General features: G+C 43.1%; 1 protein-coding gene across 1 annotated transcript; it reads left to right on the top strand.

The window, feature by feature from the left end:
• Positions 1-884: 884 nt before the first annotated feature.
• LOC122463696 (butyrophilin subfamily 1 member A1-like) lies at positions 885-23,940 on the top strand. The gene is made up of 8 exons (XM_043534877.1): positions 885-924; positions 1,863-1,883; positions 13,836-13,856; positions 16,887-16,907; positions 17,845-17,865; positions 18,266-18,286; positions 21,755-21,781; positions 22,880-23,940. The coding sequence occupies exons 1-8, from the start codon at positions 885-887 to the stop codon at positions 23,407-23,409; spliced, it is 702 nt and encodes a 233-aa protein (XP_043390812.1). The 3' UTR covers positions 23,410-23,940.
• The last annotated feature ends 895 nt before the right edge of the window (positions 23,941-24,835 follow it).

The raw sequence follows: 24,835 nt of genomic DNA, 5'->3' as shown, positions 1-24,835 counted from the left end.
ACAGCAGTCTTACGTCTAGCCACTTTCCGCAGTGACAAGCTGCGGTTGATACTGGCCACTCCCCTCAATGACAAGTGGGGGAAAGGGAGTGGGGGAGACCTGGGCTAGCCCTAGCCCACTACTCCAGGTCCCGACCCAGGGACATCTAGGCAGCAGCCACATGCTGCATGTCCCTTCTACCCCCACCATCCATTTCCCTGGGCCACTTCCCCATAGCCCTAGCACCTTCTGTGCCCCTGTATTGGGGCTTCAGTCTGGAGCACTGCTCTATCTGAGGTGCTCCTCCCAGCCACCAGTCCTTCTCCCTTACACTCCAGGGATAGACTGCCCTCTGCTCTGCTGAGCAGCCCTTTTTATATGGCCCTCACTGGCCCAGATTGGCTGCTCCAAAAAGCTTCCTCCTTATTGGCTGTCTCAGTAAGCCTGCTTCCCATTGGTTGGGGTTCTGCACAGCCGCTCTGAGGGCTGCTTTAATCCCCTTGTTTCCCGTGTGGGGCAGCTGCCCCACCACAGTGAACAATTTGACTTCCAGAGAAGCAGGCTGTGTGCTGAAACTAAGAATGGTGGATGTATTTGTCATAGAGTCACAGTCTCGGTGCTCTGAAACTGCTCTGAATGAAGTCAGTCAGGACTCTAGTGCCGTGCCCCCCTCCCCCCTCTCCAGGGTACAGTCTCACGAGGGCAAGAAGCCTCCTTGGCTTCAGCACTCCCTGGGCCTGACCTTGGAGCATTCAGCACCCCTGTTCACACCGTGAGCTTCCCGCAGTGAGTCCACCTGGATGGGACACCTGGGGAAGGCTTACACACTCCCAAAGGGCCATGCATCCCAGCTTCACACTCAGAAGTAACTCTCAGCCAGCGAAGTAATACAGGTTTATTAGTCGATGGGAAAACAGCCTAAAACAGATCCTACTAGCACAGAAAGTAGGAAGTCACAGCAATGTCCATCTTGGGGTGGGGGGGGAGTACCAGAGTCCTGGGCTCTCCTTCCCCCCCACCCCCACCCCACTCCACTCCACCCCACCCCAAGTCCCAAAACCAGGAAACTGAACAGTTTCCACAATTCCAGCCTCAGTCACACTCAGCTACCTTGCCTATGGGCTTTTTCTCTTTCCTGTGCAAACAGGTCACCTGGTCTCTTTGTTCTCCTACACCTTTGGCTGGCTCCTTGCAGAGGATGGGGCCTGGCCATCAGTTGCCAGGTTACAGAGTGTCAGCCATTCTCTGTGCCCAGGCAGTCAGTCGGCAGTCACTCCTGCCCCCTAGGGTGTCTGCAACAATCACACACCCTTATGCCACCACCTAGACACTTGGGTAACACATAGGGGAAACTGAGGCACACACAGTATTCAGATAAAACATTAGGAACATTCCTACTTCATCACAGTATTCTTCTCATTGTCCTTTAAAAAATTACCCTTTATTTGGATGACTCATTCTTTGGTTTTGTGGAAGATAATCCCCTGCAACCCAGGAATGGAATTCATATATCTAGTTATTTTTCTTTCTCAAGCTCGTATGCTAAAATTTACAGTGTGGACACAGTAGCAAAGGCGGCAGCTCAGTCTAGCCACCAAAGTACCCTTGGGGGTATGTACTCAGGCAGATAGCCTAAGACACCTCCTGGGCCTCTTTGGCAACACTGCTGTTTTTAGGCATTAGCTCAAAGAGAGAGGTCATGTGTATGTCTATACAGTCTGGGATTCATACCTCCCAACTGCAGTGTACACATACCCTGAGTGTCACAAAGGGAGTATAGCAGCATAGACAATCTGTCCATTACTTTAAATTGAGGTGCTACAGTGCGTATTGCATATCACAAGACTTCTATTATATTTTATTTCTGTGTTTTTTTTTTTCAGTCGAACTTCAGATACACAACAGTAGGTTTACTTTGATATTTGAGTTTATTGTTAATCGGACTGAGCACAAATTACTTATAGATTGAGGGTATCACTATAGTTCCTTGGACACACTGAGCATTCAAGCCATTGTCAATAACGTATCACTAGTAATGGGTGGCTGGGGGAAGGGCATTTGTAAACAGGAGTCAGTGGCTTATGGGCTGAGTCTCCAGTTTTGTGTGAGCCCAGGGTCTTGATTTTATTTAGCTATAGATTGTGAGCTGTTACTAGATCTGGGTGATGGATCTGGTGTGGTGTGTAGGCAAGTTGATGAATATGAAAACGGTCAGCTGATCACTGGGGAGGTCTGCAGGGACAGCTCCTTCAGTAAAGTAATACCTGTTTACCTAATTTCAAACTGAAATCACACTGTTCTTTTGCAGGCTAACTCACAAATAACAAGAATAACTTCTATTTGATTTCTCACATGCCACTATCCTTCAGAAGAACGTCCTTAACCAAAAACAGATATTTCTTCATTTCATTGTCTTTCCTCAATCATAGGAGATTCATTACACATCAGATTTCTTTTAAAACACATAACTGAACTGTTGAGGACTTTCTCTCCCATCATAGAATCATAGAATCATAGAATATCAGGGTTGGAAGGGACCCCAGAAGGTCATCTAGTCCAACCCCCTGCTCGAAGCAGGACCAATTCCCAGTTAAATCATCCCAGCCAGGGCTTTGTCAAGCCTGACCTTAAAAACCTCTAAGGAAGGAGATTCTACCACCTCCCTAGGTAACGCATTCCAGTGTTTCACCACCCTCTTAGTGAAAAAGTTTTTCCTAATATCCAATCTAAACCTCCCCCATTGCAACTTGAGACCATTACTCCTCATTCTGTCATCTGCTACCATTGAGAACAGTCTAGAGCCATCCTCTTTGGAACCCCCTTTCAGGTAGTTGAAAGCAGCTATCAAATCCCCCCTCATTCTTCTCTTCTGCAGACTAAACAATCCCAGCTCCCTCAGCCTCTCCTCATAAGTCATGTGCTCTAGACCCCTAATCATTTTTGTTGCCCTTCGCTGGACTCTCTCCAATTTATCCACATCCTTCCTGTAGTGTGGGGCCCAAAACTGGACACAGTACTCCAGATGAGGCCTCACCAGTGTCGAATAGAGGGGAACGATCACGTCCCTCGATCTGCTCGCTATGCCCCTACTTATACATCCCAAAATGCCATTGGCCTTCTTGGCAACAAGGGCACACTGCTGACTCATATCCAGCTTCTCGTCCACTGTCACCCCTAGGTCCTTTTCCGCAGAACTGCTGCCTAGCCATTCGGTCCCTAGTCTGTCGCGGTGCATTGGATTCTTCCATCCTAAGTGTAGGACCCTGCACTTATCCTTATTGAACCTCATCAGATTTCTTTTGGCCCAATCCTCCAATTTGTCTAGGTCCTTCTGTATCCTATCCCTCCCCTCCAGCGTATCTACCACTCCTCCCAGTTTAGTATCATCCGCAAATTTGCTGAGAGTGCAATCCACACCATCCTCCAGATCATTTATGAAGATATTGAACAAAACCGGCCCCAGGACCGACCCCTGGGGCACTCCACTTGACACCGGCTGCCAACTAGACATGGAGCCATTGATCACTACCCGTTGAGCCCAACAATCTAGCCAACTTTCTATCCACCTTGTAGTGCATTCATCCAGCCCATACTTCCTTAACTTGCTGACAAGAATACTGTGGGAGACCGTGTCAAAAGCTTTGCTAAAGTCAAGAAACAATACATCCACTGCTTTCCCTTCATCCACAGAACCAGTAATCTCATCATAAAAGGCGATTAGATTAGTCAGGCATGACCTTCCCTTGGTGAATCCATGCTGACTGTTCCTGATCACTTTCCTCTCATGTAAGTGCTTCAGGATTGATTCTTTGAGGACCTGCTCCATGATTTTTCCAGGGACTGAGGTGAGGCTGACTGGCCTGTAGTTCCCAGGATCCTCCTTCTTCCCTTTTTTAAAGATTGTTAAAGATTTAAAGACCATCAAGTTGGTTCGTTACCGTAGAATATTTGTACTTATTTTCTCTCTTACTTTAAAAATCAATCCTTCAATTTGAGGCATCACTTTACAGTATACAGAGTCAATAATGGCGTACCACCTCTTCAATTAATTTTCTCTTTGAGTGTATGCAGGAGGCTAACATAAGATAACCTAACATAAAATGCTTTGTTTCATATTCTCGGCCACACTGTTGCTACTTCATGCTGCTCTCACTACACAAATTTCCCTTCCCCCCCCAAATCTCAGAACTAGGGGATTTCTCTTCTCCTGGGAAATGTTTCTGTGGTGTACAGCCAGTATATATGCCTCCATTTTCCCCTCCTTCTTGCCCAGTGTAAGGGATGTGGCCAGGAAGAAGGGGGCAGGGCTTGCCATTCATACTATCTGCCTTCTAAAACACCCATAGGAACTGTTGATAACAAGAACAATGTAGTGAATCCTTCAAGCTGCTCTATCCTGTAAGGTGGGAATATCTGATTGAAGAGCCAGCTCAAAATTGGAGGGAATGATGAAAGCAGAACCTTTCATCACTCCTCCTCCCAAATCCTATCCCGAGTGTCCTTGAGCATTCTTTAGCCAGTAGTTCAGATCTCTTTAATAATCTTGATCCCACTGATTAGTGCATTCTGGTAAGAGGTGGGAAATCCAAGTTCAAACCCCTGATCCACCTTTGGCATGGGGTGCAAACTGGTTCTCCTACATCCTGGGTAAGTACCATAACAACAGGCACTGGTTAGAGATGGGTTATGTATGTATGTAGGAGGATCTTGAGCTGAGAATGGTCACTGCTTCCTCTGTCCATTTCTGAAGGAAAAAAAATTATGTTCCAACCGACCTTGTGTGCATTTCCATGGATTTTCCTATGAGCTATTTATACATGTCCAAGGCAGGATGGAGTCAGTTTGTGAATGCTTAAATATTGATTTTCTTTCTCAGGAAAACTGCAAGAAAATAATCATAAGTATTGATGGGATTGTCTGGTGGCTTCCCCTCCCACCCCACAACCACCCAATGAAATAAAATAAATCAGTGGTTAAATAGATAAGGAAAAAACTAAGCAAAAACCTCTATAATGGAAGAAAATTATGATTTATTTCTCTAACTCTGTATTTTCTTAGCTCAGAAATGGCTATTACTACCTAGGGAATCATGTGTTTTTGTTATACTTGCCCTTGATTTTACATCTCTACCTTCTGTCATAAATATAAAGGGAAGGGTAAACCCCTTTAAGATCCCTCCTGGCCAGAGGAAAAATCCTCTCACCTATAAAGGGTTAAGAAGCTAAAGGTAACCTCGCTGGCACCTGACCAAAATGACCAATGAGGAGACAAGATACTTTCAAAAGCTGGGAAGAGGGGGAAAAAACAAAGGGTCTGTGTCTGTCTGTATGCTGCTTTTGCCGGGGACGGAACAGGAATGGAGTCTTAGAACTTTTAGTAAGTAATCTAGCTAGGTATGTGTTAGATTATGATTTCTTTACATGGCTGAGAAAAGAACTGTGCTGAATAGAATGACTATTCCTGTCTGTGTGTCTTTTTTGTAACCTAAGGTTTTGCCTAGAGGGATTCTCTATGTTTTGAATCTAATTACCCTGGAAGGTACCTACCATCTACCATCCTGATTTTACAGAGGTGATTCCTTTTTTACTTCTATTAAAAGTCTTCTTGTAAGAAAACTGAATGCTTTTTCATTGTTCTCAGATCCAAGGGTTTGGGTCTGTGGTCACCTATGCAAATTGGTGAGGATTTTTACCAAACCTTCCCCAGGAAGTGGGGTGCAAGGGTTGGGAGGATTTTGGGGGGGAAAGACGTGTCCAAACTACGTTTCCCAGTAAACCCAGTTAAAGTTTGGTGGTGGCAGTGGAAATTCCAATGGCAAAGGGTAAAATTAATTTGTACCTTGGGGAAGTTTTAACCTAAGCTGGTAAAAGTAAGCTTAGGAGGTTTTCATGCAGGTCCCCACATCTGTACCCTAGAGTTCAGCGTGGGGAAGGAACCTTGACACCTTCAAAGAACATGGGCCTGATTTTCAGAGGTTTTGAGCACTCCCAACTCCCAATTAAGTCAACAGGAGATACAGATTCTCTGGACACAAGGGGTCTCAAAAGTAGGCTCTGCAGATCAGTGGCCACTCTTAAATATTTAACTTCAAGATGTGCAACAGAAAAAAGGGAATTCAGCTAAGACTCTGAATAGACCTTTTCATTTAGCTTTAATATGTCTCTTATTTTTTTCTACAAAACATGTTTCACCTTAGTCTCACATTCCAATGTTTTCTGCATCTTTCCTCTTTAATATTGCTACCTATGTGCCATGTTCTCCTTCTCACTGTTTGAGTCCTCTCATTTCTCATTCTACAAGTTAATATAGTGATGAATGTAATCTAAAAATCCAGATGGAATCTATTATCAAGGCTATCTTTTCACTATTAACTTTCTGTATTTATATGTATATATCACCCTCCCATACCATGTGAAAACATTTGTGTCCTCTGTTTTCTCATAGCTCAAACACTTGCCTTAAGGTTGGATTTCATAGTGCTGCCATGCTAGTTGCATCAAGTTAGATTTGGGCTTTGATCCTCTGCCCCTCACTATTAATTTCTCTGTAAAAGTATTCACGCTTGACAAAGTGTTTTAGCTGAATTTTGTATCATGGCTGATTTGATTCCAATGTTTGTGATCTCCTGGGGGAAAAAAAATGGGAAAGTTAGGATCGATTCTGAACAATGTCACTCACACAGAAGCAGGGTCTGTTTATAACAAAGAGCCATGGATGTACTCATCTCACTGTCCTTCAAGAAATCAGCCTTTCTTCAGATGGCCCACAAAAGCCAGGAAGGGAGTTCAGGTTATTTCTCCTGCTCGAGGTAATGCACTAAAAGGAGCAGGGTAGACAAGGTGGCAGAGGCGGAGACTCGGGCTAGTCACCAAAGTACAATGCCATAAAACCCTCTCGGTAGGTGTCAAAGTTCCCTCCCCACTCTGAACTCTGGGAAACAGATGTGGGGATGTGCATGAAAGACCCCCTAAGCTTATTTTTACCAGCTTAGGTTAAAAACTTCCCCAAGGCACAAATCCTTTCCTTGTCCTTGGACGGTATTGCTGCCACCACCAAGTGATTTAGACAAAAAATCAAGAAAAGGGTCACTTGGAATCCCTTGTTGCCCAAAATATTCCCACAAGCCCCTTCATCCCCTTTCCTGGGGAGGCTTGAGAATAATGTGAGTACTGACCAGACCCTTTGTCTCTAGGACACTGAAAAATCAATCAGGTTCTTAAAGGAAGAACTTTATTTAAAGAAAAAGTAAAAGAATCACACCCGCAAAAATCAGGATGGAAGGTAACTTTACAGGGTAATAAAAAGATTTAAAACACAGAGGATTCCCCTCTAGGCTCAGCTTCAAAGTTACAAAAAACAGGAATAAAACTCCCTCTTAGCACAGGGAAAATTCACAAGCTAAAACAAAAGATAATCTAATGCATTTCCTTGCCCGTACTTACAATTTTTGGAATATTAGATGCTCATTTCAGGTATGTTTTCAGGAGATGTTTTTCCTGCATGGTCTCTCTCTCCGTCCAGAGAGGGAACAACAAAGAGAGTACAAACAAAACCTGCCCGCACCCCCCAGATTTGAAATTATCTTCTTTCCTTATTGGTCCTTTTGGTCAGGTGCCAACCAGGTTATTTGAGCTTCTTAACCCCTTACAGATAAGGATTCAGTACAGCTGCTCAGGAGGGATTTTATGATACACTTAGCTGTATGTTTATGACAGTAGGTACTTGGGCAGATAGCCCAAGCCCCTGCCACTGACCAGAGCCACCACACTGCTCTTTTGTACCACATCCTCGAGGACTGCTGTTGTGTGTAAATCCACCCAAACTGGGATTCACACCTCCCAGCTGCTGTGTAGACGTACCCAGAGTGTCACAAAGGTAGTGGAGCTGGGCAGGGAATCGCTCCATTATGTTACGTTTGGATACTGGATTGCATATTGAAAGACTTGTATTATTATATGGTCTCCCACAGTATTCTTGCCAGCAAGGTAAAAAAGTAGGGATTGGATGAATAGACTATAAGGTGGATAGAAAGCTGGCTAGATTATCAAGCTCAATGGGTAGTGATCAACTGCTCGATGTCTAGTTGGCAGCCGGTATCAAAGGGAGTGCCCCAGGGGTTGGTCCTGGGGCCGGTTTTGTTCAAAATCTTTATCAATGATCTGGATAATGGGATTAATTGCACCCTCAGCAAGTTCGCAGATGACACTAAACTGGGGGGAGAGGTAGATACACTGGAAGGTAGGGATAGGGTCCAGAGTAACCTAGACAAATTGGAGGTTTGGGCCAAAAGAAATCTGATGAGGTCAACAAGGACAAGTGCAGAGTCCTGCGCTTAGGATGGAAGAATCATATGCACCTCTACAGGCTGGGGACCGACTGACTAAGCAGCAGTTATGCAGAAAAGGATTACAGTGGACGAGAAGCTGGACATGAGTCAACAATGTGCCCTTGTTGCCAAGAAGGCTAACTGCATATTCGGCTGCATTAGTAGGAGCATTGCCAGCAGATCGAGGGAAGTGATTATTCCCCTGTATTCGGCACTGGTGATGCCACATCTGGAGTACTGTGTCCAATTTTGGGCCCCCCACTACAGAAAGGATGTGTACAAATTGGAAAGAGTGGAGCAGAGGGCAACAAAAATGATCAGGTGACTGGGGCACATAGAATCATAGAATCATAGAATATCGGGGTTGGAAGGGACCTCTGGAGGTCATCTAGTCCAACCCCCTGCTCAAAGCAGGACCAATCCCCAATCAAATCATCCCAGCCAGGGCTTTGTCAAGCCTGACCTTAAAAACTTCCAAGGAAGGGGATTCTACCACCTCCCTAGGTAACGCATTCCAGTGTTTCACCACCCTCCTAGTGAAAAAGTTTTTCCTAATATCAAACCTAAACCTCCCCCACTGCAACTTGAGACCATTACTCCTCATTCTGTCATCTGCTACAACTGAGAACAGTCTAGGTCCATCCTCCTTGGAACCCCCTTTCAGGTAGTTGAAAGGAGCTATCAAATCCCCCCTCATTCTTCTCTTCCGTAGACTAAACAATCCCAGTTCCCTCAGCCTCTCCTCATTAATCATGTGTTCCAGTCCCCTAATCATTTTTGTTGCCCTCCGCTGGACTCTTTTCAATTTTTCCACATCCTTCTTGTAGTGTGGGGCCCAAAACGGGACCCAGTACTCCAGATGAGGCCTCACCAATGTCGAATAGAGGGGAACAATCACGTCCCTCGATCTGCTGGCAATGCCCCTACTTATACATCCCAAAATGCCATTGGCCTTCTTGGCAACAAGGGCACACTGTTGACTCATATCCAGCTTCTCGTCCACTGTCACCCCTAGGTCCTTTTCCGCAGAACTGCTGCCTAGCCATTCGGTCCCTAGTCTGTCGCGGTGCATTGGATTCTTCCGTCCTAAGTGCAGGACCCTGCACTTATCCTTATTGAACCTCATCAGGTTTCTTTTGGCCCAATCCTCCAATTTGTCTAGGTCCCTCTGTATCCTATCCCTGCCCTCCAGCGTATCTACGACTCCTCCCAGTTTAGTATCATCCGCAAATTTGCTGAGAGTGCAATCCACACCATCCTCCAGATCATTTATGAAGATATTGAACAAAACCGGCCCCAGGACCGACCCCTGGGGCACGCCACTTGACACCGGCTGCCAACTAGACATGGAGCCATTGATCACTACCCGTTGAGCCCGACAATCTAGCCAACTTTCTACCCACCTTATAGTGCATTCATCCAGCCCATACTTCTTTAACTTGCTGACAAGAATCCTGTGGGAGACCGTGTCAAAAGCTTTGCTAAAGTCAAGAAACAATACATCCACTGCTTTCCCTTCATCCACAGAATCAGTAATCTCATCATAGAAGGCGATTAGATTAGTCAGGCATGACCTACCCTTGGTGAATCCATGCTGACTGTTCCTGATCACTTTCCTCTCCTCCAAGTGCTTCAGAATTGATTCCTTGAGGACCTGCTCCATGATTTTTCCGGGGACTGAGATGAGGCTGACTGGCCTGTAGTTCCCAGGATCCTCCTTCTTCCCTTTTTTAAAGATGGGCACTACATTAGCCTTTTTCCAGTCATCTGGGACTTCCCCCGTTTGCCACGAGTTTTCAAAGATAATGGCCAATGGCTCTGCAATCACATCCGCCAATTCCTTTAGCACTCTCGGATGCAACTCGTCCGGCCCCATGGACTTGTGCACGTCCAGCTTTTCTAAACAGTCCCTAACCACCTCTTTCTCCACTGAGGGCTGGCCATCTACTCCCCATGTCGTGACGCCCAGCACAGCAGTCTGGGAGCTGACCTTGTTCGTGAAGACAGAGGCAAAAAAAGCATTGAGTACATTAGCTTTTTCCACATCCTCATGACTTAAGAGGAGAGGCTGAGGGAACTGGGCTTGTTTAGTCTGCAGAAGAGAAGAGTGAGGGGGATTTGATGGCAACCTTCAACTACCTGAAGGGGGGTTCCAACGAGTGTGGAGCTCGGCTGTTCTCAGTGGTGGCAGATGACAGAACAAGGAGCAATGGTCTCAAGTTGCAGTGAGGGAGGTCTAGGATGTATATTAGGAAACACTATTTCACTAGGAGGGTGTGAAGCACTGGAATGGGTTGCCTAGGTAGGTGGTGGAATCTCCATCCTTAGAGGTTTTTAAGGTCTGGCTTGACAAAGCCCTGGCTGGGATGATTTAGTTGGTGTTAGTCCTGCTTTGAGCAGGGGGTTGGACTAGATGACCACCTGAGGTCTCTTCCAACCCTAATCTTCTATGATTTTGAAATAATTTTTATTTTTAAATTTTACAGAGGAGCTTGAGATACAGAACTGTAGATTTACTTAAATTTTGGGGTTTAATGTTAATCAGATTGAGCACACATTTCTTTTAAACCCTATAACAGAACTGTTGATGACTCTCTTTCATAGCAAGTTGGTTTGCTATCTTAGAAGATTTGTATTTAATTTTAATTGCTGGAAATTTAATTAATTTAACTGCTGGAAATGGCTCACCTTGATTATCACTACAAAAAGTCCCCCCCACCCCGCTCTCCTGCTGGTAATAGCTCATCTTAATTGATCACTCTCCTTACAGGTTTGGTTTTCGGTTTTGTTTTTTTTTTTTTCTCATGTTCTGTGTGTATATACAAAAAGAAAAGGAGTACTTGTGGCACCTTAGAGACTAACCAATTTATTTGAGCATGAGCTTTCGTGAGCTACAGCTCACTTCATCAGATGCATACTGTGGAAACTGCAGAAGACATTATATACACACAGAGACCATGAAACAATACCTCCTCCCACCCCACTCTCCTGCTGGTAATAGCTTATCTAAAGTGATCATCAAGTTGGGCCATTTCCAGCACAAATCCAGGTTTTCTCACCCTCCGCCCCCCCCCCCCCAAAAAAAAACTCACTCTCCTGCTGGTAATAGCCCATCCAAAGTGACCACTCTCTTCACAATGTGTATGATAATCAAGGTGGGCCATTTCCTGCACAAATCCAGGTTCTCTCACCCCCTTACCCCCCTCCAAAAACCACACACACAAACTCACTCTCCTGCTGGTAATAGCCTATCCAAAGTGACCACTCTCCTTACAACGTGCATGAAAATCAAGGTGGGACATTTCCAGCACAAATACAGGTTTTCTCACCCCCCCCCCCTTTTTTTTTCCAAAAAACACACACACACAAACTCACTCTCCTGCTGGTAATAGCTTATCCAGGGGACACCATCACAGGGCCTAATAACATCAGCCACACTATCAGAGGTTCGTTCACCTGCACATCCACCAATATGATATATGCCATCATGTGCCAGCAATGCCCCTCTGCCATGTACATTGGTCAAACTGGACAGTTTCTACGTAAAAGAATAAATGGACACAAATCAGATGTCAAGAATTATAACATTCATAACCCAGTTGGAGAACACTTCAATCTCTCTGGTCACGCAATCACAGACATGAAGGTCTCTATCTTACAACAAAAAAACTTCAAATCCAGACTCCAGCGAGAAATGGCTGAATTGGAATTCATTTGCAAATTGGATACTATTAATTTAGGCTTAAATAGAGACTGGGAGTGGCTAAGTCATTATGCAAGGTAGCCTATTTCCCCTTGTTTTTTTCCTACCCCCCCCCCCGACGTTCTGGTTAAACTTGCATTTATGCTGGAAATGGCCCACCTTGACTGTCATGCACATTGTGGGGAGAGTGGTCAGTTTGGATGAGCTATTGCCAGCAGGAGAGTGAGTTTGTGTGTGAGTTTGGGGGGGTGGTGGTGAGAAAACCTGTATTTGTGCTCGAAATGTCCCACCTTGATTTTCATGCACGTTGTAAGGAGAGTAGTCACTTTGGATAGGCTATTACCAGCAGGAGAGTGAGTTTGTGTGTGTGGTTTTTGGAGGGGGATGAGGGGGTGAGAGAACCTGGATTTGTGCAGGAAATGGCCCACCTTGATTATCATACACATTGTGAAGAGAGTGGTCACTTTGGATGGGCTATTACCAGCAGGAGAGTGAGTTTGTGTGAGGGGGGGCGGAGGGTGAGAAAACCTGGATTTGTGCTGGAAATGGCCCACCTTGATTATCATGCACATTATAGGGAGAGTGGTTACTTTGGACGAGCTATTACCAGCAGGAGAGTGAGTTTGTGTGTGTGTGTATGGGCGTGGGGGGGTGAGAAAACCTGTATTTGTGCTGGAAATGTCCCACCTTGATTTTCATGCACGTTGTAAGGAGAGTGGTCACTTTGGATAGGCTATTACCAGCAGGAGAGTGAGTTTGTGTGTGTGGTTTTTGGAGGGGGGTGAGGGGGTGAGAGAACCTGGATTTGTGCAGGAAATGGCCCACCTTGATTATCATACACATTGTGAAGAGAGTGGTCACTTTGGATGGGCTATTACCAGCAGGAGAGTGAGTTTTTTTTTTTTTTTTTGGGGGGGGGGGGCGGAGGGTGAGAAAACCTGGATTTGTGCTGGAAATGGCCCAACTTGATGATCACTTTAGATAAGCTATTACCAGCAGGAGAGTGGGGTGGGAGGAGGTATTGTTTCATGGTCTCTGTGTGTATATAATGTCTTCTGCAGTTTCCACAGTATGCATCTGATGAAGTGAGCTGTAGCTCACGAAAGCTCATGCTCAAATAAATTGGTTAGTCTCTAAGGTGCCACAAGTACTCCTGTTCTTTTTGTGAATACAGACTAACACGCCTGTTACTGTGAAACCTGTGTGTATATATATGTCCTCACTGTGTTTTCCGCTAAATGCATCCGATGAAGTGAGCTGTAGCTCACGAAAGCTTAATAAATTGGTTAGTCTCTAAGGTGCCACAAGTACTCCTTTTCTTTAAATTAGGATGCTATAGCGCATACTGCATATTGAAAGACTTTGTATTCTTTTAAACCAAATTTTATTGTTATGTTTTTAGGCAAGCTTGAAAAACAGGACATTAGGTTTACTTTGAATTTTTAGTTTAGTTTTAACCATGGTGAGTACAAATTACCTACAGACTGTTGATGTCACAATAGATCCTTTGACAGACTGAGGGTTCAAGCCATTGTCAATAAGGTGTTTGTGATAATGGGTGACTGGGAGGAGGGCATTTGTAAACAAGAATCAATAGGTTGTGGGCTGGGTCTTCAATTTTATGAGTAAACAGTGCCTTTGTTTAGTCATGGAATGCAAGATTCTGAGCTGTTACTGAGTTTGGGTGATGTGTCAGGAGTGGTGTGTAAAAAAAGGGGATGAATGACAAAAGTGGCAGCTGATGACTGGAGAAGACAGCTCCTTCAGTGAGGTAAGGTAATACCAGTACATCTAATTTCTAATTGAAATCACACTGTTCTTTTTCAGACCAACTCCAGAATGAACTTGGTAAGTTCTTTGATTTCTCAACTGCTACTATCCTTCAGAAGAATGTTTTTAAATGAAAACAGATATTTCTTCATTTCATTAACTTTGCTCAAACCAAGGAGAGCAAATTATTCTGCAGATTTCTTTTTAACCCCCTAACAGAACTGTGATAACTTTCTCTCCCACCAAGTCGATTCATCATCCTAGAATATTTGTATGTATTTTCTCTCTAGTCTAAAATTGAAGGTGTGATTTTCAGAATCACTGTATAGTATGCACATTCAATACTTCCATGCCTCCTGTTCTGTTCATTTTACCTTTGAGTGTATGTAGAAGTCTAGCATAAAATCTCTATTGTGTTAATTTTTTTCATGATATAGTGTGTTAATAATTGGGAAAACCATTTTGAGTAGATAAAATTATACCTATTTTAAATGTGCACACTGCTGTGGAACATTAGCTCTTTGAATGAAAAAAATGTCTTCTCAGCACTGGGAAAGTCCCTCTGCCTCTCCTCTTGGTCATGTCCTGTTCATGCTGCTGCTGCTTTTCCTCATGCTTTCGCTGTTTCTCCCAGTCCTCTTGTTCCTTCTCATGGTCCTCCAGCTCTTTCAGTCTCAGCTCCAATTCCATCTGTCTCAAATCCACCAACGGGGAACCCCATGAAGATCCCCTGATGGCTGGGGATGTGGGTCTTAGTGACACCCAGCTGTCTCTCTGACTGCTCCCAGACCATCTTGCAGCCCCATTTCAGTCAGGAACCTGCTCCTTAGAGTGATCATCATCCTCCAGCTGTGCAGTCGGCTGCACTTTGGTGAACTTTCCAATGTATAACCCTCTCCCTCTGCTCCAGTCTACAATGTCCTTCTTAAGGAGACAGTTATACACCATTTTTCCACTGTTCTCTCTAATTCCTCTATGCCTTACTGCTCCCAGTCATTTACTGCAGGATGCTTTGGTGCCCTCAGCAGCTAACCGTCCACCGGGTGCTCGTCCCAATGCTAACACCAGCTATCAAAGTCACAATCAGTGCTATGAAACTGCTCTGAATGAAATCAGTCAAGACTCCAGTGCAGTGTCTCTCCCCTCAGGGCACACTAGATTTTACCCCTCTAAAGAACTCATCACCATGTGTTCTTTGACAGGTTTCCATGCCTCATTTAGGGTTTATGTTCTGCCCTCCGTTTCCATTTTTGGTCATGTACAGGTTGGGCACCACTGGACATTTTGGAAAAAAAAAATAAATTTTTGGATGGGGGAATGTTGTGTGCTTGAGTTTTGACACGTTTGTCTGGGTTTTGTGACAGAACTTAAAGAAAAGGAGTTTTAAAAAAGGAAAGATTTTTGGTTAGGTTTAGTAAGGAGAGAGGATTTTAGAGAAAAAGTTTACAAGAGTAAAAAAGGGTTATTAAATAAAAGAGGAGTTATTTTGAAACAAAAGAGAAAAATATAAAGGTAAAAAAGGAATGTTAGGTTAAGAGAATGCACATGGCAGAAGAAAGGAGATTTTAAAAATTAGCTAGAGAATCAGTGTTCAGTGACACATGGCTGTGTGAAGGAGGTAAAGCATAGAAAACAGCATCAATAGAGAAAGATCCTTTTTTGTTAGTGAGAGAGGTGAGGTATAGAAAGGAGCAGCAAAAGAGAGAAAGATCCTTTTCTTTTAGTGAACAGAACACGTGGCTAGTGAGAAAGATTAAAGTATAGAAAGCAGCAGGAAGAGCCAAGCAGCAAGCTTACCCAGTGGCCGTCCCTAGGGAAATGATAACTATACTGGGGGCTGCAAGCCTCAGGAGCAAACCCTGTGGGACCAATCAGAAGCTGTTCTACAGCTCACCGGCCTCCTCCTCCCTCCCCTCCCCAACCCTCCATTTAACTGACTCATTCTTCTCTAAAAAGCATCCCCCAGCCCCCTTTTCTGACAATTCTGTTCCAACTGACTCTGTACCCCTCTCCACTGATTTCCATAGGAGACATTTTTGCTTATATAATGGAGAGTTTCGCCCCGTGGTGAATGCTTAGATATTGCTTTTCTTTTTCAGAAAAATTGCAGAAAAAATGGGATTGTCTCGTGGTTTCACACAAACAAATTAAAATGAAATAAATAAAGTTAAACATAAATAAAATGAAAAAAATATTAGATAAAACTTCTATAATGGAAAACATACTATTTTTGACCTTCGTGTTCTCCCTCCCTCCTCTCTCAGCTGACAAATGTCTCTTATTGCCTGGGGATCCCACTTTTTGTTATACTTCCAATTGATTTTGCACCTCGACCTTCGAAGAGCGTGGTCTTCTCCTTTCCTTTCATAGAAGGTTACTTAATTAGCCTGGAATTTTTTTCTCTGGTCTAAACTTTAAAAACTGATTTTAAATACCTTGCACGAGGATGCCTATCTGCGATGTACAGCCAGTATAAATGCTTATATTTCCTCCTCCTTCTGGCCCTAAGTACGGGTGCAGCCAGGAAAAAGGGGGCAGGGCACAAATCCTATTACCTGCCATCTGAAGTACCCATGGGATCTGTTGGCAATGAGAACAGTTAAGCATCATTCAAGCTGCTGTTTCCTGTAAAGTGGAAACATCTCAATAAAGAGCTGGCTCAAAATAGAAGGGAAAGATGAAAGCAGAACCTTTCATCGCTCCTCCTCCCCACTCCTATCCTGAGCGTCCTTGGGCGTTCTTTAGCCACTACTCCAGATCTCTCTAATAACCTTCAGGCCGGTGATTAGGGCACTCTGGTGAGTGGTGGGAAATCCAAGTTGAAATCCGTGATCCACCTCAGGCAGAGGGGAACTAACGGGGCCTCCCACCTCCTCGGTGAGTGGCGTAAGAAGAGGCCCTGGTTTAGAGGCGGCTTGTGTGCATATGTAGGAGGATCTTGAGCTGAGAACGGCAGTTGCATCCTTTGTCCATTTCTGAAGAAATGAACAACACTGTTGCGACTGACCTTTTCTGCATTTCCTCGCATTTTCATGTAAGCTCTTTGCACATCTCCAAGGTGGGATGGAGCCTCTTTGTGAATGCTGAAATATTGATTTTCTTTCTCAGGGCAACTGGAAGAAAAGAATAGTAAGTACTGATGAGATTGTCCAGTCGCTTCTCCGGCCCCCAACAAATGATATGAAATACATCTACGTATAAATATATAACAAGAACAAAACTAAGAAAAAACCCTCTGTAATGGAAGAAAATTATGATTTGTTTGTCAAACTTTGTCCTTTCTGAGCTGAAACACGAATTTTTACTGGCTAGGGAATCACATTTTTTGTTATACTTTCCCTTGATTTTGCAGCCCCACCCTCAGAGAGTGTGGGTCTGGTTTTCAGAGTTGTTGAGCACTCCTAACTCCCAATTCACTCAACAGGAGAGACAGGATATCTGGACATATAAGGTCACAAAAATACGCTCTTAAAATCAGGGGCCTCTCTTACAAATTCAACTTCAAGACGTGCAACAGCAAAAGGGAACTCCGCTTAGACTCTGAACAGACCTTTCCCTTTTCCTTCATTTTCCTTTTTCTATTATTTATTCTGGAAAAAAAAACATGTTTCAATTTTCTCTCACATTCTTATGTTTTCTCCATCTTTCCCCTTTAATCTTCTTACCAATGTGCCATGGTCTCATTCTTCCTGTTGCTGTCTGAGTCCTCCCATTTCTCTTCAATCGAGCCACTATAGAGATGAATACAATATAAAATTTGTGATAGAATCAGTTTTCTAGACTACCTTTTCATTATTAAAATATTGTAGATATATCGCCCTCTCACGTCATGTCAGAACATTTGTCTACTCTTTCCTGTCTCATACATCCAATACATCCCTTGACGTTGGATTTCATAGTGCTGAATCACACCTCCCAGGTACTTTGTAGACATACGGTGTGTTTCACAAAGGAAGTGAAGGAGGGCAGGGACTCTGTTCCTTACTTTTAATTTGGCTACAAGTTTGCATATTGAAAGCCTTGCATTATTTTGAAATAATGTTCTGGGTTTTTTTTACTTTTTCAGAGGCACTTGAGACGCAGAATGGTAGGTTTGCTTTGATTTTTGAGTTTAGTGTTAATCAGACTGATCGCAAATTATTGGTTGGTTGTTGGTATCACAATCATTCCGTCAAGAGACTCAGGGTTCAAGCCAGTGTAGATGAGCTGTCTGTTGCAATGGGTAGCTGGGAGATGGGCATTTGTAACCACAAGTTAGTGGAGTGTGAGCTGGGTCTCCAGTTTTGTACGAGCCCAGGGCCTTTGCTTTGTTTAATTCTGGAAAGGAAGATCTGGCTGATGGGTCAGGTGTGGTGTGTGTAGGAAAGGGGATGAATAAGAAAACTGGCATCTCTCACTGGCCAGTTCTGCAAGCAAATCTCCTTGAGTGAGGGAATGTTAGAAGTGTTCATCCAATTTCTAATTGAAATCACACTTTTCTCTTGCAGGCCAATTCCAAAAGGAAATTCGTAAGTTCTCTTTGATAGTCCTGATACTTTTCAAATAGTTGATATTGGCAGTAGAATGACTGAATCCAATAAGGCGAGAAAGGTGGGCAAAGCCAAGCAGCAACAATTAAGATGTTTGTATACCAAAGCAAGTAGTCTTGGTAACAAAATTGAGGAACTAGACCTACTGTGCAGGAAGTGAAACAAAATATTATCGGCATAAAAGAAACATGGTAATATAGTATTCATGGCTGGAGTACAGGTATTGAAGGGTATGTGCTGCTCAAGAAAGACAGAAATAATGGCAAATCTGATGGAGTTGCACTCTATATTAATGATGAGGTAGACTATAAAGAAATTAGAAGTGATGGAATGGATAAGACAGAGCCTGTTTGGGCCAAAATCAATTTTTGGACGGAAATACCAGAGGTACCCCTCGTATAGTGCTTAGGGTGTGCTACAGACCACTAAGATTTGATCTAGTTATGGATAGAGACCTCTTTAATGGTTTAATGAAATAAATACTACCGGGAATTGTGTGATTATGGGAGACTTGAACTTCCCACGTATAGATTGGAGGACATGTACTACTAATAATAGTAGGAGCCAGATTTTCCTGGATGTGATAGGTGACAAATTTATTCACGAAATAGTTGCTAAACTAACAAGAGGTGATATCATTTTAGATTTGGTATTGGTGAGTAGTGAGGCCCACATAGAAGAAATGGTTGTAGAGGACAGCAGCCTTGATTTGAGTGAACATGAGCTAATTCAGTTTAAATGGAAGGATAAACAAAAATAGATCTGTAAGTAGGGTCCTTAATTTCAAAAGGGATAACTTAAAAAAAATAAGGGAATTAATTAGGGAAGTTGGGGTTGGCCCTACTTTGAGCCAGGGTTTGGACTAGATGACCTCCTGTGGTCTCTTCCAATGCTGATCTTCTTCTGTGATTCTAAGTGGACTGGACTGAAGAACTCAAGGATCTGAATGTTCCGGAGGCTTTAAGTTATAGTTGCAGAAACTATCTGAAGGCTGCATCCGAAGCAAGGGGAAAAAATTCATAGGAAAGGGTTGTAGATCAAGCTGGATGAGAAACCATCTCAAACAGGGGATTAAGATACAGCAGAAAGCCTACAAGGAGTGGAAGATGGGATGGATCAGCAAGGAAAGCTACACCTTGGAGGTCAGAAAGTGTAGGAATAAAGTGAGAACTACTAAAAGCCAAGCAGAGTTGGACCTTGCAAAGGGAATTAAAACTAACAGTAAAATGCTCTAAAGCCATATAAATAAAGAAAAAAGCAAGGAAAGAATAACTGGGACTGCTAAACACTGAGAATGGGGTGGAGATATACTCCTTCCAAGAATATTAAAGGAACTAGTGCATGAAATTGCAAGACCAATAGCAAGGAGTTTTAATGAATCTGTAAACTCAGGGGTCATACCCTATGACTGGAGAACTGCAAATATATATCCTATTTAAGAACGGGGGGTGGGGAGAGAAGTGATCTGGGAAATTACAAGCCGGTTAGTTTGACCTCAATTCTATGCAAGGTCTTGAACAAATTTTGAAAGAGATGTAGTTAAGGACATAGAGGAAAACAGTAATTGGGGTAAAATACAACATATTTTTACAAAAGGTTGACCATGCCAGGCGAACCTGATCTTCTTCTTTGAGAAGATAACTGACTTTTTAGACAAAGAAAATGCAGTAGATCTTATCTACCTGTATTTCAGTAAAGCATCTGATATAGTTCCACATGGGAAATTATTAGTTAATTTGGAGATGATGGGGATTAATATGACAATTGAAAGGTGGATAAGTATCTGGTTAAAGGGGAGACTACAATGGGTCATACTGAAAAGTGAACTGTCAGGCTGGAGGGAGGTTACTAGTGGAGTTCCTCAGGGATCAGTCCTGGAACCAATCTTATTTAAGATTTTTATTACTGACCTTGGCACAAAAAGTGGGAGTGTGCTAATAAAATTGTGTGAATGACACAAAGTTGGGAGGTATTGCCAATACAATGGACAACCAGAATATCATACATGAAGATCTGGATGACCTGTAAACTGGAGTAATAGAAATGGGATGAAACTTAATAATGCAAAGTGAAAGGTCATGCTTTTAGGTACTAAGAAAAATAATTTTGGCTCTAAGATGGGGAAGTGACAGAGGAGGAGAAAGATCTGGGTGTACTGGTTGATCACAGGATGACTATGAGCCATCAATGTGTTACAGCCGTGAAAAAGGCTAATGCATTTCTAGTACCGTTATACAAGGCACTGGTGAGACATCATCTGTAATAGTGTGTTCAATTCTGGTTTAAGAAAAATGAATTTAAACTGAAACAGATGCAGAGAAGGGCTAGTAGGATGATCCAAGGAACGGAAAACCTACCTTATGAGAGGAGACTGAAAGAGCGTGTCTTGTTTAGCCTAACCAAAAGAAGTCTGAGGGGGGATATGATTGCTCTCTATAAATATATCAGAGAGATAAATACCAGGGAGGGAGAAGAGTTTTTTAAATTTAAGCACCCACATGGACACAAGAAAACAACGGATATAAACTGGCAATCAACAAGTTTAGATGTGTAATTAGATGAAGGTTTCTAACCATCAGAGGTGTGAAGCTCTGGAGCAGCCTTCCAAGGGGAGCAGTGGGTGTAAAAAACTTAACTGACTTCAATACTGAGCTTGATAAGCTTTGGAGGGGATGGTATGATGAGACTATCTTCAATGACATGCAGCCAGTCTCTACCTGGTAATAGCAAATATCTCCAACAGTCAGTTATCACTAGATGGGGAGGGCTCTGAGTTACTACAGAGAATTTTTTCCCAGGTGTCTGGCTGATGGGTTTTGCCCCCATGCTCAGGATCTCACTGATTGCCATGTTTGGGATTGGGAAGCAACTTACCCCCAGGTCAGATTGGCAGAAACCATCTTTTTTGTTTTCTTGAGTCCCCCTCACCCCCCGCCCTTCCTATGAAGTATGGGGCCTGGGCATGGGTCACTTGCAGGTTTAAACTAATATAAATGGTGGATTATGTGTAACTTGAAGAATTTAAACTGATTTGAGGACTTCAGTAATTCAGCCAGGTGTTAGGGGTCTATTACAAGAGTAGGTGGCTGAGATCCGGTGGCCTGCAATGTGCAGGACGTCAGACGAGATGGTCATGATGATCCCTTCTGACCTTAAAGTCTATGAGTCACACCCAAAAAAAGAGTGGGTTACATGATGAGATGAGGCGTTATCTTGAGGTGCAAGACAGACAAAGCAGTTCTTAGGCAGACCAAGACCGCTGTTCAGGTTTCTAATCACAGGAGTTCAGCAAAGCCCACATGTACGTATGGTGAACCACATCTGTCTGTGTGTGCATTCTAGGGAGATTTTTTGTGTGCATTTTAATATCATATTTCCAGATTCAGGAAAATGTTTAGTATGGGTTTCTTTTAATTCAATGTCTGTTTTCTCTCACTTTTATTCCAGAATGGAGAAAGGCTCGCAATGAAACGGGTAACAAACTCCACATTTCTTCCAGGATTAAGAAATCATTTTGTTAACACACAACGAAACTAGAAGCATATCATAGAACGCTGTTATCCTGAGAACAAATCCTGAGAGCCATGCTCAGTTTTTACACCATCTTTTCTTTTATATATATATATATACTTACACTGGTGTGAAAGTGGGAGGTGGTCAGCATTAGTTCCTGATATATATCAGGAACTAATGCTGGCCACCTCCCACTTTCACACCAGTGTAAGTTCATAGATCTATGTAGAGTCTCTCCTAATTTACACAGATGTGAGATCAGAGTCAGCGCTCATTTAGAGTTAGATCTGGGTAAGGACTGAGGAAATGCCAAGTCAGGGTCTCAGGATTTGGATCAGTGTAAAAGCACTGAACAAGCTCATTCAATGAGTCCGTGTCAAAGAGGGGAATAGTCCCTAGGCAAAACATTATTTTCATTAGTAAAATAGTCCATTATAACATTTATAGTACAGTAATGAAGACAATAGGGAAGTACAGTGATCCAACATAACAGGTACAATAATTTTCTTCTCTACAGTCTGATTGTCTGTATGGAGATTAATGTCTTTTCCAAGGCCCCAGGCCTGCAGGGCATTTAAGCAAGGGCTAAATATAAAGCATATTTAAGAGTGCCATCTCCTCATCTGAGCAAATCTACTGGATCAGGCCATAGAGGCAGGGGAGCACCTTGTTTGTGAATCCGGCTGGGGCTTGAGCATGAGTTAGGTACCAAACTGCTAGGCAATGCCTAGATTCCTAGGTAATTTAGAGACATGCAGAGTTAGGCAGCATTCTGTGAATTTTAATGTCACCTAAATGTTGAACTTATTTGCTTATATCTCCCCTTGTGAATGCCACCCAAATAATTCAGAATCACTTTCAGTTTTGTGTGAACCTCACACAACTCTCATATATCTGAAATATTTCCATAGAACAAAAACATTGTCAAGCAGGCCTTAATCAGGCAAAACTCTCACCTTGAAGGGAGTGCAGGATGGAGCCCACCCTGTAAACATCCTCTTATCCCCACTCAGACTGACATTAGACCAGTGCTTTTGAAAACCCAGTCTCTCTTTTCAGATGACATCACTCTTGATGCAGGAACAGCCCACCCCAACCTCTCCATTGCTGGGGATAAGAAGAGTTTGAAACATGAAGCCCAACCTCAACAAGTTTCATATAACCCAGAGAGGTTCGATTCGACTGTCTGTGTGTTGGGCTCTGAAGGATTCTCCTCTGGAAAGCACTACTGGGAGGTGGATGTCAGGAGCAGCACTGACTGGGACCTGGGCGTGGCCAGAAAATCCATACAGAGACAAGGAAAACTTTCCCTGTCCCCTAAAGAGGGATTCTGGGCTCTGGGTCTGAGTGGGAGAGATTATTGGGCAAAAACAGATCCATGGACCCGGGTCATAGTGCAGAAGAAGCCCAAGAAAATTGGAGTTTACCTTAGTTACAAAGAAGGGCAGGTGACATTTTTCAATGTAACTGACATGTCTCTGTTGTTCACATTTAACGATTGTTCATTCTCAGGTGCTGTTTATCCATTCTTTAAAAATTCCCACAAAGAAACAGCAATGAAAATTTGTTCAATTAAAGAAGAGGAATAAATTTATAATGGCAGTGAGGCTCAGTTTTGTTGACCAGTCTAATTTAAAGCCCCCTGACACATTATAGCACGGTTGACCAAACTGAACCAAAGCAATAGAATGTTTTGCAGCCAGAAGAAAGACAAAGTGGAAAAACATTGCCTGTGAAATTTTAGTTACATACATTGCTAATGCTGCAGGGGTGGCTCCCCGTGTAACACATGGAACTGTACTGGAATCTACAACTGAGCTCTCGCAAACAGAGCTATAAACTAGGATTTTTTTTTTTGTATTACTAACTACTAGTTTATCTGGATAAGGTATATTAGCAGCTAAGAGTAAGTGAATGATATATTATGCTAATGGATCTGTGCTAAATTGTACAACCAATCTTCGAGTCAGGTATAAATATAGGTGGGGAATGCACACAAACTTGAGAAAATTTGACCAGCTTCACTGCTGTCTTCAGGATGGGTTGGTAACAAATTGACTTTTCCTTTCTTTATCATGCTGTGTTAATCTTTGATTAATAATTTTTTATTAATAAAATTTGATTGAGCCTAGTTATTTGGCATCTCATAATATTAATCCATACCAATTTATACTGATCCTTCTTTAGGGAAGGAAAAAAAGATGAGCTGTTTACTGTTTGTGGTGCCATCTTATCTGTATGTTTTCCACCAAATAAGTGTTTGGCCTCTTGGCAAATACTGATATCTGCATAGCCATTAAAGAAGATGAAGTTTCTGACATAGACATTGAGGATTTTACTGAGGAAAGCCCAACACTGTCTCATGTCATCATTGGTTAGTATTGTCTTTGGAAACAAAATAACATCAAGTTTATTACTAATTTAATTTCAACATATTTCTGTACAATAAATGGACCAGTTTAATGTCTGATTAATAACTATAATCTGGGTCTATATTCAACTGAATAGGTCTTTCTGTGTACACCTCACCCCCTGCGAGCAGGGATAACAGGAGCTCAACTACCGCCAGCAGCAGTCAGGAGCCTTTGAAAGCAATTTCACCCTTCACAGGTAAATGCAGCACAGAGGAGGTGGGGTAGCTGTCCTGTTCCCCTTCTGATATAGAGGATGTTTGAACTATGGATGTGTCTGCACTGCCCCCTTCTTTTGCACTGTGTTTTGTTCACGCACACCTAGTCCTCCTAGGACAGGTATAAATAGCAGTGTAACTAATGAGGCATGGCTTAGGCACATGGAGTAAAGCCACACCTGAAGGGTGAGGGTATATATCCAAGTACATACTCTACACAGCTCTCTACTTGCCCAAGCCAGGCCACCTTGTCCACACTGCTATTTTTAGCAGGGAAAAGCTCTGCCAGCTCCCTGCTGCTGGAGCACTTCTTCACCACAAGGAAAGAATCCAAGTTTGGCAGCAGGGTGAGGCTCTGGCAGTCAGAAGGCAGTGGGGAAAGGTGT

The sequence above is a fragment of the Chelonia mydas genome, chromosome 23 (genome assembly GCF_015237465.2).
Source record: "Chelonia mydas isolate rCheMyd1 chromosome 23, rCheMyd1.pri.v2, whole genome shotgun sequence".
NCBI lineage: Eukaryota > Metazoa > Chordata > Testudines > Cheloniidae > Chelonia > Chelonia mydas.
The sequence above is the reverse complement of the archived record's forward strand: the minus strand, read 5'-3'. Positions and strand labels throughout refer to the sequence as shown.